A 20,255-nucleotide genomic window follows, 5' to 3' on the forward strand; every position below is an offset into this window, starting at 1 on the left:
TTTTAATTTCATTACCATTGCGGCTATAGACAGAGCCAAAGACGACTACAGTATAGACAGAAAAAAATGTTAATTTGAGGTTCACATGTCATCAAAGATTTATTTCCAATTTCAGTGCAATTATTGGCTATAGACGACAAAGGTGGATTTTAATTCATTACCATTGCCGCTATAGACAGAGCCACTATAGACAGAAAGAAATGTGAATTTCAGGGTCATTGACATCAAAGATTCATTTCAGTGCCATAATGGACGTCAAAGGTTGATTTTAACTTCATTACCATTGATGGCTACAAACAGAGCCAAAAATGACTATACACGTGAATGGTGAAGTCTGATTTCATAGCCAAAGACGACTACAGACGGAAAAGATTGAGGGTCAATTCAGGGTCGTTGATGTGTTGATTATTGTTTTTTGTGACGAAGAAGTATAAAGAAGACAAAAATCCGTTTTCAATTTCAGTGCCATTGATGGTTGACGTCAAAAAGTGAAATTTTTAAATTTTAGTGCCAAGGACCACTGTAAACATCAAAGGGTGACTGTGATTACAGTACCTTTCTGCAAAGTCAAGTCAGGTTCATTTCAAATTCCTGTGCTATTGACGACGTTTAACGGCAAATGTGGATTTTTTATTTCATTGCCAACAACGGCAAAATACGTCAGAGGCTGATTTTAATTTCAATGCCAAAAACGACTTTGTTGATCATTACTTTCAGTGCCTTTGCGACAAAGGTTGATTTTAATGCTGCACTTGAAATCTGGAGACAGCAAAGGTGGGTTTTGATATCAGTACCAAAGACAACTACTGACGGCAAAAGGTTGATTTTTATTTCTAGTGTCATAAAAGCACTAAAGAAAGTAAAGGTTGATTTGTTTTTAAACATTTAATATGTCAAAGTTGGATTTTAATTTCAGTTCTTTGGGCTCAAACAATTATTTTTAGTTACAGGGCTTTAAACATCAAAACGGGATTTGAATTGATCTAATTTTTATTAAGAACAAAGCCATGTACGATTGCCAGATTTTGTCGATCAATAAAAATAAAAAAGGTGAATTTTGATTTCAGTTCCAAAGATGCAAATAAACGGCAAATATAGGGCCTTTGATGTCAAAGGTACATTTTTAATTTTGGTGCCTACTAAGATCAGCAAAGAATGAATTGTAATGTGACTGCCTTTGACGGCTAGGAATCAAAGGTCTTTTTGATTTCCGTGCCTTCAGGATTAAAGGTTGATTTTTAATTTTTGAGTATTTGACGACTAGAGACATCAAAGGTGTCATTTTAATTTCAGTGCCAAATGCTACTGAACGACTATAGATGGTGAGGGTTGATTTTTAATTTAATTGCTATTTACGACTATTAACATCAAAGGTGTTGAAGTTTCGAATTCAGTGCCAAGGACGACAAACGTCAAAGCCTTTGAGACATTAAAGGTGTTTTTGTATTCCATACCTTTGACATCAAGGTTGATTTTAAAGTCCAGTGCCAAAGACGACTATAGACGTCAAAGATGGAATTTGAATTCCAGTGCCAAAGACGACTATAAAAGTCAAAAGTTTATTTCCTAACCAAACAAAGGCTCAACATCAATTTCAGTGCCAAAGACGACTAAACGTCAAGGCTGGTTTGAATTTCACTGCTAAAGAGGATTATAGAAATAAAAGGTTTATTCTTAATTTCAAAGCCTAAAGATCTATACACAAAGGTTACACCTTCATTTTAGTGGCAAAGAGGACTATAAAAGTCAATACTGGATTTTACAGTGCAAAAGATTATAAACATCAAAGCCTTCTTTTAATTTTCAAAGTCAAAGACAACTATAGACGACGAAGGTTAAGTTTCAAATTGAATGCCAAATTTGACTATAGACGGTAAGGGGTTGATTTTTAACATCAGTGCCTTTGAAGGCTTTAGACGTCAAAGGTGGATTTTGATTTGAGTGCCAAAGACGACTATAGACCACAGATATCTATTCTATTTTATTTTTTATGTCACTACCTTTGACTATAAGATGTAAAGTATTGATTTAAAATTGTCTGGCAGTGAATGAGTTAACAGCAAGGTAACTCCATGTTAATTAAGTAACAAGATATTACGAATATATTTTTACCATCAGCTTGTAAAGCTATAATTCAAAAGTCACATTCCGCTAAATATAAAATACAGTTTAAGAGCCTGTCCCCTACAAGGCCCTGAGTTTTGCTAACAGAGCTTCCACATCAGAGTTGCCGCTGGTGGGGGGCTCACGTTCTTCCCCTTTAAATATACTGGCTGGCTTCTGATCTTCCCTCACCACTGCTTGTCCAATTTCTGACCCGTAAACATGGGTCGTGCACAAGTGGGCAGTAGGCGGTGCCATAGAAGCTGCCTGACTTTCCGGCTCCTTGGTGGGTGGAGCCTTGGTCGCCCCCGCGTTAGGGGTTACCTTTTGCCGTGAGCGGGACCGTAGTAAAGCTGCTTTCTTGGTTTCTGTTTGGGAAAAGGAGACAGTAAGCAAAACATTTCTACGAACTCTTTTTTGGATTTTAGTTCAAGTTTAGTATTTATCAGAATGAAAACCTATAACTTTGTGTATGCTCAAAAAGGAGTCCTCAATTTATAATCAAGTTCACCTGAATTTCTGAGTTCCTTAGATATTTACATGTTGAAATAGACACAAATACCTTGTATAAAACATCTAAGTGAACTACATTCTTTGGACGTCAAGTTGCTCAGGAGTACACTTAAAAAACACACTTTTTACAGTATGTTGTTTTCATTTTTTTATTGTCTGCTTTGATTGATATCATTGTTTTTATTCTGTGTACAGCGACCGTGGATTGACCTGAAAGGCTCTTTGAAATAAAATGCATTGATGTCGTAATTTTAAATACTTTCCTTGTTTCTTGATTAAAATAAAAAAATAAATCCTTTAAATAATTAAAGTTTTATAAAGCATATGGTAGATGTTTTATTCTCATTATAAAAATATTTCCTATTACTATTAGAAAAACAACTCAAGATTATTTTGCTTATTTTAGGTATATATTTTCTTATTTAACTAGAATAACAAACTATATCAACTTTTTACTTAAAATAAAACACTTTTCTGCTATAGAGGTAAAGTATTTTTTGCAGTGAGCTTCATAATAATGTCTTACACTTTTGCCAGATTGTTAGATTAAAATATTTTTTTTCTAGTTAGATATTTGATGTTGTGTCTTGATTAAGAAAGAAAAAAATGAAATCAGAAAAAAATAACTCATGCATAAATTATTAAAAAAGTGTTAAAATAGAGAAAGAGGTAAAAGAAATATAATGTCATTCATTCATTCATATTGAGCAGACTGAACGTAATATGAAAATGAAAAAAAACTTAAAATGAAACAAGGTTGCAAATAAATAAAATAAATACGAATAATTCCTATTTAGAAGATGATACATGATTATGATCATTTCGATAAATATTTTAACTTCATATAGGAAATTTTTACTTAAAACGAAAAAAATAAAAAAAAATAAATAAATAAATAAATAAAATCAACAACAACAACAACCAATCTATAATTTAGCTTTTGTGTGTATAAATGTTACCATTTATCTAGAAAATATCCAAGAACTAATTATTCACTTATTTCTTGCCCATGTGGTAAGATTGCAAGCATTTATAAGTTTCGTTTAAGGCACTGTTTTAAACCAGACTTTGTCTAGTGTGCCGCAGGAAATTTCCCGATATTATTTTTCCATAAAAAAACAAAAACCAAAAAAAAACATGCCATTGTTCAGTATAATTCCTTTTATTCCAGTGGTCAGCCAAACACCTTTAACATTCGTCTACCCGGCAGCAGTTTCCTATTCTTTATATATTAATTTTGAGGTAGACAGTGAAAGGTTATTAATAATTTATTTTGTTTGATGAAGCTGTTCAAGATTGTACTCCAATAGAAATAATAGAATTAATCAGTGTCAAAAATTTTCTTTTAAATGTACTCATTTGGATTGATAATTTCTTGTTTAAAAAAAAACAAAACAGAAAAAGTTCATCTCATCTCATCTCTCATCTCATCAGCTGCACCGCTTATCCTCAGTAGGGTCGCGGGAGTGCTGGAGCCCATCCCAGCAATCATCGGGCAGTGGGCAGGGGACACCCTGAACGGGTTGCCAGCCAATCGCAGGGCACACAGGGACAGACAACTCACTCGCTCAGTCACACCTAGGGACAATTTGGACCGGCCAATTCACCTGAAATGCATGTCTTTGGAATGTGGGAGGAAACCGGAGTGCCCGGAGGAAACCCACGCAAGCACGGGGAGAACATACAAACTCCGCACAGTAAGGCCGAGAGCTGGATTTGAACCCACTCAGGAGGTTCCCACGACCTCAGAACTGTGCCGCACAAGCGCTAACCACTGCGCCGCCGTGCTGCCACAGAAAAAGTTAATGGAGTAAAATAAAAAGTCATTGTACTGGCAGATCTTTTTGCTCATTTTAAGTATTATTATTTTTTTTTTTAGAAAAAGAAAATAAATATGTAGTAAAACTTATAAAAGTTATAAAAATAGTAAAATCCCAAATTACTGTCAATTTAGGCAACATGATCATTTAAGCTTTAAAATGAAAAAAAAAAGAATTAGTATCTTAGCATTTTTGACAGAGTGTGCCTCAAGATTTTTTTTTTTGATTAAAAAAGTGTGCCTCGGCTCAAAAAAGGTTGAGAAACACTGTTTTAAGGTATTACTGACTAACCATGCTAGGGACAAAATGGCAGACCAGCCACAGGTGTCGTAAAATCACAGGTGAAATTTGTCATAAATTGAAGACTCCACGTATTATAGACTTCAGAAAAGTGCATGATGGTTAGAAGAAGAAAGCATAAAGGTTCGGTCAAATTGCAAGCACAGAAAACAAACCATCAAAACAGTCAGCAAATAAAAGCGTCAGTGAAAAGAATGACAGGTGACGGCACAAGCAAGCGGCGCACTTATAGTAAAGGAAAGCCAAGTGGACGTAAACATTGATTGAGGAGTAACTATGACGCTAGAAATAATCGACAACACAAACTCATTAACACGGCTTCTGCAGAATCTGTCCATTTCCTGGTGAGACATAACACATACCCAACACAGCAATTTGAAAGTTATGATCTACCTTTGTCGCTTGCTTCCTAATCATCATTCTCAATCACAGTTACACAGACTAAATCCACATTCATTTTTCACATAACAAAAATAAACTTTGACACAAAGAAAATTTGGCTCATGGTAATTTTTTGTGATTTAAGAGGTTTTGTTTTTTCAAGTTTGTTTTTTGATTCAAGTAAAGCCAGACTCATTTTGTAACAATTATAATAAAGGTATATTCTATTCTATTCTATTCTATTCTAAAGTGAGACACCAGAAGTAAAAAAGAGACACCGGGAGTGATTTGAGACATTTGGATTGAGGCGGGACCCTGGGCATGAAACAAGACTCCAGAAGTGAAATTAAACACCGAATGATCAAGTAAACTGAGACCTGATGAAATACTCTGAAGGTAAAGGGAAACCCCAAAAGTTAAGAGATACCTTGGAGGTAAAGGGAGACCCAAAAAGTGAAGATATACCCTGGAGGTAAAGGGAGACCCCAGAATTGAAGTGATACCCTGGAGGTAAAGAGAGACCCAAGAAGTAAAGTGATACACTGGAGGTAAAGGGAGACCCCAGAAGTGAAGTGATACCTTGAAGGTAAAGGGAGACCCCAGAAGTGAAGTGATACCCTGGAGGTACAGCAAGACCCAGAAGTAAAGTGATACACTGGAGGTAAAGCGATATCCCTAAAGTGAAGCAACACACAGATGGAAAATCAATATCCCAGGAGGTAAAGCGAGAAGTGGAATGAGGAAACCTTAGAGGTAAAGCGAGACCAGGAGCTATAGCGAGACCCTGGAAGTAAAGTCAAACCCTGGCAATAACGCAGGATTTCGGAAGTGAGGCAAGACCAAGGAGATAAGGCGAGACTCCAGGAGATAAAGCTCCACCTCAGAAGTGAAAGAGACACTAAGAAATAGGCACAAACTGTGAGTGTCTACGAAACTTATGAGCAACAAAAATAAGATATATTTTATTCAAATGGTAGTCCGTCCATTTAAATTTCATATCAAAGGTCATTAGCATCCTCCTCACTCTCCCACCCTCAAATTCTCTTCCGCATTCACCCGGCAACCCGACCGGACCCTCGTCTCGAATCATAATCCCTGAGAGTGTCGCTCGGACTTCATCACAGGGATGCGCGAGCTGGCAGTGGAGGGCCGATCCATATTCATGCGACCTTGAGAGGTCGGCGCGCCCGCCGTACCTTCGCCGCATTGAAAGTTTCCTCACCAAATAGGAGTCAAACACAGCCGAGCAGAACGCTCCGTCGGCCAATCGGTAATGAGTTTGGAGCGTGGCCAGTGGCTCGTGACGCCGTGTTTTATGGCCCCGTTGACGGATGACAAGGAGCGTCCCTGAACACAAATGCTGACGAATAAATACCAGACGAGATAGCCACAACCGCAAACTGCGTCAAGTAAGCTTCTCGTCTCAAAGTTAGGGAATTTGATTTTTTTTTTGTTTTTTATTAAACTGATGAACAGTCATCCCGTAATTCCATTCTTTCTTGTCATGACATTTTGCTTCGTTCCTGCCTGATTTTGCGCCTCATAAACACGCGTTTGTTCACAAATGCGGTTGTCGCTAATGTGAAAATTGGCAATAGCGGTATCAGTAAATTGCTTTTTAACATCCGACATCCAGCTTGCTGCCGCTGAATTGAATGCCAGTCAACTAGGGGAGCAGCGGGGAAGTGTGAATACGAGACACAGGACAGCTTTTGTGTTTTTTGTTTTTGAAAGCTAGAACCAGCGGAGACTATTAGCAATCAAGGAAGACAATAATTACATTTCAGTTCTCAATTTAAGGAAAACAAAAAAGTAAAACTCGTAACTTTGCCGTTTTCTTAAAGATCTGTAAAAAAAAAAAAGAATCGTAATAAATATAAAAACTGCTTGAAAACTGAGGAAAAACAAGGTTAAGCTCATTACCAGATAAAAACCTCCCCAATAGAAATAAAGTAGACCCCGGGGATACATTGTCCCTGTGTTTTCCCATGACGGTGTGAAATAAAAGCTTTTTCATGACCTCTTTACAGCTTTTCCGCCACAATATGACATCAACAACAATTTAGTGTGGCCCAAGAATTTTGTGGTGTTCGTACCTTTGTAGTTCCACCTCAAATACGTCTGTTTGCTATTGGGCGACATCATTTAAAACGCCGGACTGCTATTGGTCTGAATCATGGCAAAATGGTGATATGCTATTGGCTGAAGTACATCCCACAATGCCTTTCTTTTAAGGTCAGAATTTCGCATGCTTCGTAAAGACTGCAAGTTGGCGATAAATTACTGTATTTTTTGTACGGTATCAAAAAGTTTTAAAAATGCTTAATGGAGAGACACAAACATGATAACCATGGAGATGAAGCCTGAGATTATCAAGGGATACAAAAAAGACGCACGGATTGTTAGGTTGCATCGAAATTGCATGTCAGGACAATTATTAATTATAAGGAGGCGATTAAAGCAACAACGTCTTATTGACTGACAACCATTGCAAGTGAAAGTATTAAAATCTGTTTTTAATCGTCATCCGCCGTCTCCTCCACTCGCCATCCACCTACTAACACCACTGTACCAGCTCAGGTCACGTCACAAAAATCCTAAAAATAATTTTCCTTTACATCCATATTTATTTATGTTATTTAATCATATAGATCAGGGGTCTCCAACCTTTTTCAATCCAAGGTCTTTTGTTACAAACTAGCGCAAAAAACACCCACTTTGAAAGCATTCCTAAAATAACATTATGCTATTATAAAGTTGTAACAATCGTATTACCAGGTTATTTAATGGGAGTTAAATAGAATACTCAGCCGCTAAAAAATATTTTTACTAGAAAATCAGTGACCCTGCACTGGTTAAGTATTTTAAAGACAGGTCCGCAGCACCTCAGCTGTCTTAAGGGGGCACCCTGGTGCCCGCCAACATCCCGTTAGAGACTTCCTGGTATACATGTTTATTACACATAAGTACTATATACTATTTATTTTATTTTAATCCTTTATCTGAGGTTCCAGGGGTTTGAAACACTAAACTAAAGGTTTCTACCTAAGAATGGCTTGATGTCATTTTGCGGGGGTCTACTGTTTTAGTATTTGCACAGGTTTTAATTCCTCACATTTTTCTACTCTATTTATACCTTCTGATTACCCAATGAACATCCTGGGGAAGCAATAAGGGATTATAAACAATATTGTTTGGGAATGCACACAAACATGTAAACACATTTCTTTTTTCAGGTACTCTTTAAAACTAAATGTCATTTTTCCTTTACACATATATTTATTAAGTTATTTGATCCTATATATGTACAGTATATTAAGTGAAAGTAGTACTTACTAAACGCTAGTTTGTTTTGTTAATGTTTTTAACTGGCGTACCATAGGTGATGCATTAAATAACATAGGTTTGTTTCCCCCGATAGGCGGCAAATAAGGCGGGAAAATAAGAAACCTTGAAAAGGGGCCACTAAAGTGGTAATTTCCCTTCCAGAATGACCAGGCTGCAATGGATGTTGCATTGGGTCAAGACTATACAAAACGTAGTGAACATCGGTTAAAATAAATAAATAAAAATGTCACATTGTCCAAAAAGTCCATGGCAGCAACGGTGCACCTTTCACCTTGTTGTCTGAAAAGCTTTATACCAGGGATCTCCAACCCTTTCTCAAGCTGGGAGCTACATTTCGTTACTTAATAGAACAGGCACCAAAAGTTTGATATTGACTCTAAAATAACAATTGATCATGTTATTACTGTGTGTTGCTATGTTAGTTTAAGATAATTGTTGGGACTAGGCCACTAAAATAAAAAAAAAAAACAACTGGAAAATTACAATGACGCACCGCTGGTAAACTATTTTCAGAACAGGTTCACGGGCACCTCACCTGCCCTTAGGGGGCACCCTGGTGCCCGCAGGCGCCACGTTGAAAACCCTGCTGTATACTAATCAATTTAGATTCGTCTGCTGTAGAGAACATCTCTGAACTTCACGACCTTGAAACTAACAAAAAGAGAATATTGTTGGAAAATATCAACTTTTGTAAAAAAAAAAAAGCTCATATTTCTGATAAGATCCTTTTCTGTGGAAATGCAAACGTCCCTCCGCAAATAGCTGCAAGGAAGACATCACTTTTTCTTTTTTTTTTCTTCTTCAGCAGATCATTTGGTCCATTTGCATTTACAACATCAAACACGACACAGATGAGCCTCTCGTCTCCTCACTCTCACTCCCGTCTCTCGGCTTTTATGAAGTTTGCTCTATTTGATCACAAAAAAAGAGGAAAGCCGTCAGACGCTTATAAAAATATTCACTTTCTCCCTGTGGAGTGATTGACACTACAAGTTAAAGCAAAGGGGATCAAACCTAACAAGTATATGGAGACCCTATAAGACAGTTTGCTGCTCATCTGTCCAATAATCTTTGATTTTAAAACTCAAAACTCTTAGTGTTTTTCTTCTAAATGCATCATCAGGAAATAACTTGAGCAAAGGAAATAGTTCAATTTTAATTAATACTTACAAATGGGCATTTTCTGGAAATGCGTGCAAAGCTGAAAAAGCTTAAAGCTTTGGAAATAGGGTTGAATAGATTGGAAGAAAGTGGAGTCGTTTTAAATAAGTTGAAAATATAACAAACGATTGAAAAACATTAGAAAATCTTCAAAAAAAGTCAGCAAGATGAAAAATAAAAATGCTGATATGTTGTAAAAATACCCCCAAAAATGTAGTAGAAAGTACCGAGGTATTGAAAAGCTCTAAAAAATTCAAGTGCTGAAAAACTAAAAAGTATGAACGGATCTGAAAGGTATGATGAAAGTCTTAAATCCCTGAAATTGTATTGAAAAAAAAAACAAGAAAAGAACAAAAATAATAATAATAATAATAATTTCCTTGTATTGTCATTCTGTGTAACAATGTACACAGAACGAAATGTCGATTGCACCTGACCCGTTGTAGCGAGCCGATGCAGCCGCAGCCAACAGAGGGCGCCGCCGACCACTTTTTAAGTCTTAGGAATGACTCGGCCGGGGCGCGAACCACCGACCTCCCAGTCTCAAAGCGGGCGCCTTACCAAAAAGCACTGGAAAGTATGAAGAGAAAAAAATGACAACATTTAAAAATACCCTATGTACTTAAAAGCATTGAGAAAGATTAAAACGGACTGAAAAGAAATCGAAAGTACGGAAGAATTAAAAAGCACTGAAAAGTATGAAAATAAAAAACTTAAAAGTACAAACATTACTGAAAATACTGAAAAGAATGATGGAAGTGTTAAGAAAACACTAAAAGCTATTGAAAAGAACAAGACATTTGGAAATAAAAGTGCAAAAAGACCTAAAAAAAAAAAAAAAAAAAAAAAAAAGTATGAAAAGGTTCTGAACGGAAAAAAGTGTACTGAAAAATATGACAAGTATACCAAAAAAAATACTGCAATGTACAAAAACGTACTGAAAGGTACTAAAAAGTATTTGAAAGATCCAGACAGTACAAAAGTAATAAATAAGTACTGAAGAACATTCAAAAGTATGAAAAGAACTGAAAGAAAAAGTACGGAAAATAAAACGTTATATAAACTATTACCATATACAAAATAGACTGAAAGATAACAAAAGTACTGGAAAACAAACAATTTAATACTCAACTACACAATGTCTACTATATAGTAATTATATACATAATGTTAACAAAATCAAAAAAATATATGTGTATTTGCTGACAATCCAACTCAATACTGCTCTGGAGCAAATCTCGAATAGCTTCAAAGTACCGTGGAAAAATAACCACACAATAGAAAGAAATGTCATACTTTCACAAAAAAAAATGTTAAAAAAAAATGAACGCTTATGTATACCTAAGAAAAACTATTAAAAAATCGCTTGATACCCTATATAATTCATTATTTTTTTACCCTACCTGACTAATTGTGCAGCAATATGAAGAAACACAAACACAGATCTAAAGTAAATTTGTGAAAAAATAGGACAGAATTTCACAGAGTGCCAACTCTTGAAGACGTCCGAAACAATAGCAAAATACATAAACTTTGAAAATGTCCGTCAAGTGGCGTGCCCTTCAGTGAACCCGAAACTCTGTGAGCGCCACCCAAGCGTGGCATTACGTTTTGCACGCTTCACCGCATTAAACAATGCCTCAAAAGTCATCCTAATTCTTTCAATTTTTTTTCATGCCCGTTCTCACCAGAATGAAAAAACAAACGTCTTAACCATTACCGCTTATAATGTTTGGTATCGGGCAGCACGGCGGCGCAGTGGTTAGCACGTGTGCGGCACAGTTCTGATGTCATGAGTTCGAACCTTTTGTGTGGAGTTTGCATGCTCTCCCCGTGCTTGCGTGGGTTTCCTCCCGGCACTCCGGTTTCCTCCCACATTCCAAAGACATGCATGTCAGATTATTTGACCAGTCCAAATTGTCCCTAAGTGTGAATGAGCGAGTGAGTTGTCTGTCCCTGTGTGCCCTGCGACTGGCTAGCAACCAGTTCATGGTTTCCCCTGCCCACTGCCCGGAGATAGCTAAGATGGGCTCCAGCACCCCCGCGACCCTACTGAGGATAAGCGGTGCAGATAATGGATGGATGGATGTTTGGTAGCTTTTGAACTGACAACAATTTTTTCCTGAAAGTAAGCGTGCAGGTTTATACAGTAGACCCCTGGGTTACAGTGTCCCTAGCATACAATATCTTACCGATATGATACTGAAAGAGACATTCTCTGTCCCCACGTTTTTCCTACTATACGTGCCCAACAAACATAACTTTGAGATGTTCATGCACATTACTGTGCGAGTTACTAATCTAAGATGTCTGTCTAAGCTGAAAATTATAATTTGTTTTTTGTTCCGAATGGATGAAGAGAATTTTCAGAGAGCACCAGAGTTGGTTGGGGAAAGGGCTGGTGGGAAGTTGGTTTAATCACTTTAGCAACACGACGTAGGCGCTGGACACAAATACTTCTCAGCGAAATGCATGAAACGCAGAGCAGGTGTCCTATCACAATACAGTATGAAAGACGACACACACACACACTAATATATATATATATATATATATATATATATATATATATATATATATACACACACACACACATATATATTATCTTTACGCATATACCCACAAATACATATTATCTATACGCATATACCCACGCACATATATATATTATCTATACGCATACACACACGAACATATATATATTATATATACGCACACACACATATATATATATATTATATATACACACACACGCACACACACAGGTGGGTGGGTAGATCCCTTAACCACACAAATCGGCATTTCCTGTGGTGTATCTTGGGCAAGTCCAGCCTGGAGGCGCCCATCCCTCTACAATCGTGTTATTATAGTATTTCCATAGAAGTATTTTGCAAAATTTCTTTGGATTTTTTGTAATATTTCTGTTGCTGTAATTTAGTAGTTTGTATTAAAATATTCCTTAGGTAGCATTTCTGTAATAGTTTACCTTTTTTTTCAGAACAAAAGCAAAATTGCACATAAGGTTTTTAAGCACTACATTTGATATTAGTTTTGTTGTGATTATATCGTAATTTTGTCGTATTTCTGTAGTAGTATTTTAGTCATAGACACACAAAAGAAGAACGAGGATAAAATTGGAGCTCAAATTTCTTTTAAAATTATTATTGGATATGTTGTTCAATCGTGACCATCTTGGCTTGGCGGGCCGACTAAAAAGCCGTAGTAAGGGTATTCTAAATGACAATTTTTGTTTCATTTCCCAGAGTGGGAATATTTCAATGATGGGACTCGAGGCCCACGTTGAAGGACAGCTCCAAGAGTTACAGGGAAAGAACATGAGTTTCTGAGAACAACAAATGAGTCAGAAGCCGGAAAAAGTTGTTTGGCAGAGAAAGAAGGCAAAGTCGGCGTGGACGAAGACAGGCTGCTTAGCAGATGGCTTTTGTCAGGAAAAGACAAGAAGCGAGGGAAGACGGGTGAAGAGATGCGGCCGATGTGGCTTTCTGTAATGCGATATGGCAGATGCCATTTTATTTTTAGGACACAAGGGCCCAGAACGATAGGTTTTATAGGCTTTAGAGTGGGCTGATCTTTTGAAATATTCAACTTCAATGAAATATAGAGCATGACTCGGGGCCCTTTGGAATTGTTAAGTCTGTTTGGCAGGACTGGACTGGCATGTTGAGATCTGTCAAGCAGTGTTAAACGTGACCGTTCCACTGGTGCTGAAAACAAGGCAGCAAAAAGAAAAGTTTCAATGATTAAATCTTCGTACAATAAAAAGCATAATTAGCAACAGATTAAGTCCTCAGTTTTACAATGTATTTGGTCGACAATGCTCCATCCTCACAACCTTGTCTGCTGTGCTTTTCACAACACCGTCGTTCAGTCAAAATGTATATATATAAAAAAAAATACAACAAAAAAAACAAACTTTTTGCACACGTGTCTGTTAAAAAAGGCTTTATTATGTTTTTAATTTCAATGTTTTAATTTTTTTAAATCCCTATTTCAAAATTTTTGTAACATTTTATTTAATAAATAACCAAAATTTAAGAAATTTTGAGAAATTCCCGCACAAGTCAAATTTCACCCTTAATAGTTTTCCTTTTCAGTTTATTTAATTATTTTTGATTTCTTTAATTATTATAGTTTTGTTCTTCAATGTTTGTGTTTCTATTTTATTATATCTATATACATCTATATCAGTATATATACATAGAGGTTTGTCCACGTTGACAATTAAAAGCCTATCAAATTTTTTCAAGTGAAATGGCACAATTCAATATTTATTTGCCCCACTGTATGTTGTCTTATTTAAAAGTACTGTCTGGAATTCAAAAATATTCTATTTACTTGACCTCGTCTTCTGGCTTAAATCATCATTCCAGCTTCTGTCATGCTGCTTGTGTGATGCGCGCAAGTATGTGCATTTCTTAGAAGTGCTAAAATAAACTCTTCTTTTGTGGAGTTTGGACTGCATTTTGAACACTCCTTTTCTTACTTTCACCAGTTTCATGCTACACTAACAGAAAACCATAAACACAAGCACAAAACCACTTTCCACCTGCTCCCCCCTTCCCTGTTCCCTAATGTGTTATGGGTCCTGAACTGATAAAAGTCAGATAAAAGACAGTGGCAGTGGGAAATAATATACAGGCTCTTTGAACTGAGTTGAAAATCTTTAACACATACTTAATAGAGAAAACAGTTTACTTTCAATTTTTGAGTACATCTCAAACGACGCACCCAACCTGTAGATTTAGTCTTAGGTAGAAACTCCAGTTATGCAAATTGGAGTCCCCTTGAATTTCTTTTCCTTTATGATTTACAACGGCATTAAAACATTTTTGTTGCAGGTGCCCACTAAGGTTGAATTCTTGCCTCCTTTGAATATTTATTACCACGCTTGCTTATGCGGATGTTTACCGGTAGTCACCACATAAATAATAGCAGGTAGGCCAGCATGAAAACAAGAGTATGAATTCAGGCCAGAGGCCGTGAATGACCCTGCTTCCATTTTATTATGGAAACAGTTCGCGCTTGCTCAAAAAAAAAAAAAGGTGAATGGAAAGTGGACGCGTTTTTGTGGGGGACTGAAAGCAGCAGGCAGAGCTGCTATGAGTCTACATTTTTAGTCCATTACCCGGTGTGTTCATGTAATTAGATTTGGGCAAAGACGATTGAGAGCATCGGTGCAAAACCATCTGCCCAGTACTTCCATCGTACATTTACTCAGCGAAAATGTTTGCCATTGATTAATAAAGGCATTTTTATAGATTAGGCTACTTGACAACTAATATAATAGGTCTAGTTAGCATAGAACAAAAGTGTCTTTCACAAAACTGGTGTTAGCTTTTCATTTGTTCGTTTTTATCCGAATTTGTTCACATTTTTCAGGAAAGTGAGAAGAGTTTCCCAATGAAATTGAATTACATTTTGTATTATAGTTCGTGAACAACAAAGCAGGGGTTCAAAATTGGATTTTAAATACTGTAGACCACTGCTGGCAAACACTCTTGGCAAGAACTCCCGAAAATGGACATGGCACCATCCGGATGGAATCCACCACAGTCAAGTTGACTATGTCGCTATTCCACAACGTTTGAAAAGTGAAATCAAGACAGCAAGCACATATCCATGAGCTGATGTGATAAGCGATCGCTGATGTGATAAGCTGGTCATGATGAACTTCTGCGTTCAAGAAGGTCAAGAAGTCAAAGAACCCATGGATCAAGTTTGACCTTGAGCGACCGAAAGACCCACAGGTGGTCGGAACTTTCCAGTCCTTTATCGGCAGAAAGTTTGCTCTTTGCTCGAGATTAAGACATTTTCTGATGAGAAATCACAGTGATGCATGTGCTTCTCCCTTGGGCATCACTGCTACCCCCTATAGGGGAAATAATGCAAGTTTGTTGCATAAAATTCTGAATTTAAAGAAAGGAAGGAGGGCCCAAAAAACAGCGTATTTGATATCAGGATGTGAAAAAGTCTTATAGAACGGACCCTATAACATGGGGTCCTACTGTAGCTGAAACGGAAGAAAGTTACAGTTTGCTTAGCAGATTAAAAATTAAAAAAGTAAAATAGATAAAACTACGCTGGAACACTCAATAAAATTGAAAGCATAAGCTCCTCAAATGTATCTACAAAAAAAAAAAAATTATGAACACTTGAGCTTATATACATAATCAATGATGAATAAACATGGCAAAGCCTTTAGGCAAAGTGCACCAACTGTGATCGAATCAAAACGTATCGGGATTAAAACTAAGAGGCGACGTAGGCCGAGGTCCAAGAATTTTGCATAACTGATGTGATGTCACATTGATACATCAGACTGACTATATTACCATAATCTTGGAAGACATTAGCATTAAATTCTCACTGGTTTAGGGTAGAGAGCATCAGAAAAAAAAAGGAAAAACTCCCCAAAAATGATAGCCCCGAGTAACTCAGCTAAAATCTTAAAAAATAAAAAAAAAAAGGTCGCTAATAAACATAAAGTAAAAATACAATAAAATGTCTAACTCTGCAGAGCATGGGCTGAAGTGAAACTTCTAAAACATATTGTTGGTGGGTTTCTCAAACAAGAACCCTCGTAGTTTAGCTGGAAAAAATAATAATAATAATAAATAAAATATTAATTCATTATATATATTTATACATTAACGTTTTTATCCCTCAATTTTTTTTTCATATTTTCATCATTATAAATTTATAATTGTTTAGTTAGTAAATGAGAATTTGTTTTGACAAAGTATCATGGTACTATTATATATATATATATATATATATATATATATATATATATATATACATATACACATACACCTCAACTTACAAATATCTTTACATACGAAAGTAGAAGTACCCCTTGTGTCGCTTTTCACCAACTGCCGTACATCAACAAATTGGCTTCAAATCCGCCTGGAAACCAGTGGGCATGCGTGCTCGAAAACATTCTCTTAGTGTCACCGTCATAGACTAGAGTTGGGGTAGTAAGAGAAGGATTTCCGGCAACACGCAGCCATTTTGCAATTGTCCCAAATAAAAACCATTTTAGCAAACTTCCATGAAGCCACGCAATTCATGGAAAAGAATCACCTGCAAAAAAGGGCTGACAAATGGAGTTATCGCTCGATATGTCTGCCTCAACCCCTAATGCCAAGTGCCAAGCAGGGGGGCAATGGGTACCAATGTTGTAAGTCTTAGGTATTACCAGGCCGAGGCTCGAACCAGCAATCTCCTAGTCTCGGGGCGGGCGTCCTAACCCCAAGGCCACCGATCTGGTAATATTTTTTCTTACTTTTATAAAATGACCGAAAAACAATCACTCAACTGCAGTTACGCATGTGTGTTATCATTTGTAGATCTATAATTGTTATTTTGTCACAATCGAATAGTTTGTCGGTAAAGTCGTATCTCTGGGTAGGTTTAACCCTTGGGGGCTCTTATGAAGGTGCGACGCTACTTTGCAGACTTTCACTTTTCCGGGCAGTTCTGGTCCCCATTAACTGCAAAAAAAAAGGACTCCGTATATAGTCGAGCATCAGCGATATCACCGTAGTTAATTGTCTTCCCTTGAAGGTGATCAGGTTAATGCCATCCCTTGAGCTATGATACGTACGAACTCCTGTCTCATGTTAATGTCCCATGTGTAAATATTGTCTTCAGAGGATAACACTGACCAATGATGCGTACGGTTTTAATTGCAAGAAGCCCCAGGACAGGTGAGGAAGTTGGTCACGCTTCCCCGTCGGTGTATTTATTTTGTCTTTGACCGTGTTAAGATCAATTTATATCATCCGTGTCTGCAGGGTGCACAATTGCACGTGAAGAGAAAATTAACAGATTTCGATTACTTGCTTGGCTATTTTTGGTGACTGTGCAAGAACCAAAGACACTAATTAAACTATTTTAAGTATTATTATCACTTTTATCATATATGCCATTATATAACACTAATCAATTATGAAATACAAATTTGTAAAGCAATTCAGTCAATGAATTTACACTCAAAAGTGCTGTATAAAAGCATTCAGAGTACAATAAGGTAAAATCCCCTCCTTATCCCCAACAAAGCAACGAGGAACTACATACACAAGTAACGGTTAAAATAAAATAAACAAAATGAATGATAACAAAATAAATTCAATTGTTAATACAGTAGACCCTCCGTAATAAGGCTACCCTGCCTTACAGTGTTTTGATATTACATTGTAGAATAAGTTGTTTTTTGATAGAATTGTGTTTTTTATAATTGTCCCCAATATACAACATCAACAATTTTTTTTTTTTTGCCTGCCGAAAAATTCAAACTGAGGTGTTTGAGCCTACACGTAATGTCTATGATGCCTGTCAGCTATTGGTTTGCGTCTGGGCATTTTGAAAATGCCAATATGCCATTGAGTAAGCCACTTTCCACACTGCCTTTCTCTTCATTCAGTAAAGAGTTTTTTGTGCTTCGTCAAAACGTTTTGAGTTAATGTGATGCAATAATGTATTGTTGGATTGTATTAAATTGCTTTAGGACGGATATTTTAATTCATCTTTCGGTATTTTTTTAGATCACCTTATGGTCCCCTAATGACTCCCAAGGAGATGTTGCAACGCATCTGTCGGGTGAGTGAGGGGGCTGGGATTCCCCTCCTCTGTGTCAATTTCCCAGAAAGAGTCAAAAATGGGAATGTGTTCTTGACTCCAGCCACCTCCCACTAGGGGAATACGGCTCCGGTATATACAATTTACAAAAGTAAAAGCACCACAAGGTGGAACCTAACTCGGCCGGCAACACCCCAAACGCACCAGTGCGTGGGGCGTGTGTTCGCCCCGACCCCTACAGCAGATCAGCGACGGTTCGGGACATCAGCTGGAAAACTCCGAGACGTCCATGACCGACTCCCCCTGTTAGCTCTGACGCCGCCGCAGCACTGGGTTCGAACGTCAGCTTGGCAACCCCTCCCACTCAATCCCTGGTACCGGTTAAATGCCGTTTGGTTTTAAATCACTCAACCACAACGGGTTAAACCTACATTCTTCTATCCCAAAGTTACTTCGACGCTGAGAGCAGGTTATAGAGATTTACTGTACGTAAAGCTCCAACGAAATTTTGTCTTTTCAAAAACGAGGTAATTTGGATTTTCTGATCGACACAGTACATGTATCAGCCAGAGATCGGTGATGTCAGAGAAAATAAAAAAAAAGTTAACACTTTCTATACTTTTGTCTTTTAACTTATTATAGTTATTAGCTTGATCACGCAGATATATGTCTTAATTTTCCCCGTTTTGAGAGTTAAATTTAAAACTTGTACACTAAATGTAAGACATTTTCGAGGCCTAAATTAGCAGTTGTTAAATTTAAGACTATTTCAAGTTTTAAGACCTTGGGGTAACCCTGCCTGGATAATTTGGGTCCGCAGTGGTGACTTAGGAGGGTTGTTAACGTAGCAGTAGGCCCGACAAGCAGCACTGCTCTTCTCCCCGACGTCGTAGCAGTCGCTTCTGGAGCCTGATAATAATCCACCAGGCACCCCCTGGTGATCACCATTTTGTTGTGCTCTTCTGACTTTCCTCAGAGTCCAATTAAATGGATTAATTTATTTTCAATATAACAAGCTGCTAAAAGCTATCTTCTGCTATGCTTTAGTTTGTTGTGGGAGTAAGCTACTCTAGCGCCCATCTACTGTTGGACTGACAGCCTACCCCAGCCACCATCACAGACAGTCCCACCCACCCAAAACAGAGTGCCCTCCCCAATCTGCACCTGCTTTCAGCAGTCTATCAGAAAAAAATGCACAATACGTTGATGTCAATGACAATAAAGACAGAATCAATTCAATTCAAAATCAAAGGAGTGAACAGTGATAAACTAAGCGCGAAGTAGTGAGGTGTTCCTGTATATAAATGTGGATCGATATGAGATGAAGCGACCACCAAAGACTAATATTTGACAGGCGCGGGTAAATTCTGCAAATGGCTGTCAGTGATCACCCGAGAGATCGCTGAGCTGAGTAGAAAACGTGGTCATGATGACCTCCCTTTGGATTGGTTGACTTCCATTCAAGGTTAATTATATACTCCAGCAGAGACGTTCAGACGATGAATGATAATCTAATGTTTTGCAGGTTTCGTTTACACGTACAATAAGAACGCATCTGACCCGCCTAGCATTTATACACGTATGCATAATCTAGCAGGGTTGGGTAGGGTTACTTTAACTGGATTACTTTCAATTACTTTTGGATTACTCCAATACCAAATATGCTAATAAAAGACAAAAGAAACTAAATATGAAGAAAATTACTAAATTTTGTGCAGGCTTGGGGAGTAACGGAATACATGGAACGGCAAAAATCATGTTGGCAAGCTGTTTGGATTTATTTTCATTTTGTTTCTGTCGCATTTTATGTTAGTTTTGCCGGATATCAAAGAGATCAAAGTCAGGAGAAAAAGCTTTCCACGTGTTGTGAGTCATAATTTTATTCATATTTTATTGGCATATTTGGTATTGGAGTAATCCAAAAGTAATTGGAAGTAATCCAGTTAAAGTAACCCTACCCAACCCTGTAATCTAGCAACCAGGAATGGCTGGGGGGAATTTCTGATTCCTTTATGCATCATATGT

The 20,255-nt window shown here is 37.2% G+C and overlaps 1 protein-coding gene across 4 annotated transcripts in view; it reads right to left on the bottom strand.

The window, feature by feature from the left end:
* Window positions 1-240: 240 nt before the first annotated feature.
* Window positions 241-20,255, bottom strand: part of diaph3 (diaphanous-related formin 3) — a 137,528-nt gene continuing 117,513 nt past the window's right edge. For all 4 annotated transcript variants that reach the window (XM_088333763.1, XM_088333762.1, XM_088333761.1 and 1 more), the window contains one exon: window positions 241-2,471. In XM_088333763.1, coding sequence (XP_088189889.1) covers window positions 2,185-2,471 — 287 coding nt within the window. In that variant the 3' untranslated portion in view covers window positions 241-2,184. The remainder of the gene's footprint in view (window positions 2,472-20,255) is intronic.

Source organism: Urocampus carinirostris, chromosome 4, assembly GCF_059441175.1.
Source record: "Urocampus carinirostris isolate Australia breed hairy pipefish chromosome 4, RoL_Ucar_1.0, whole genome shotgun sequence".
Taxonomy (NCBI): Eukaryota; Metazoa; Chordata; class Actinopteri; order Syngnathiformes; family Syngnathidae; genus Urocampus; species Urocampus carinirostris.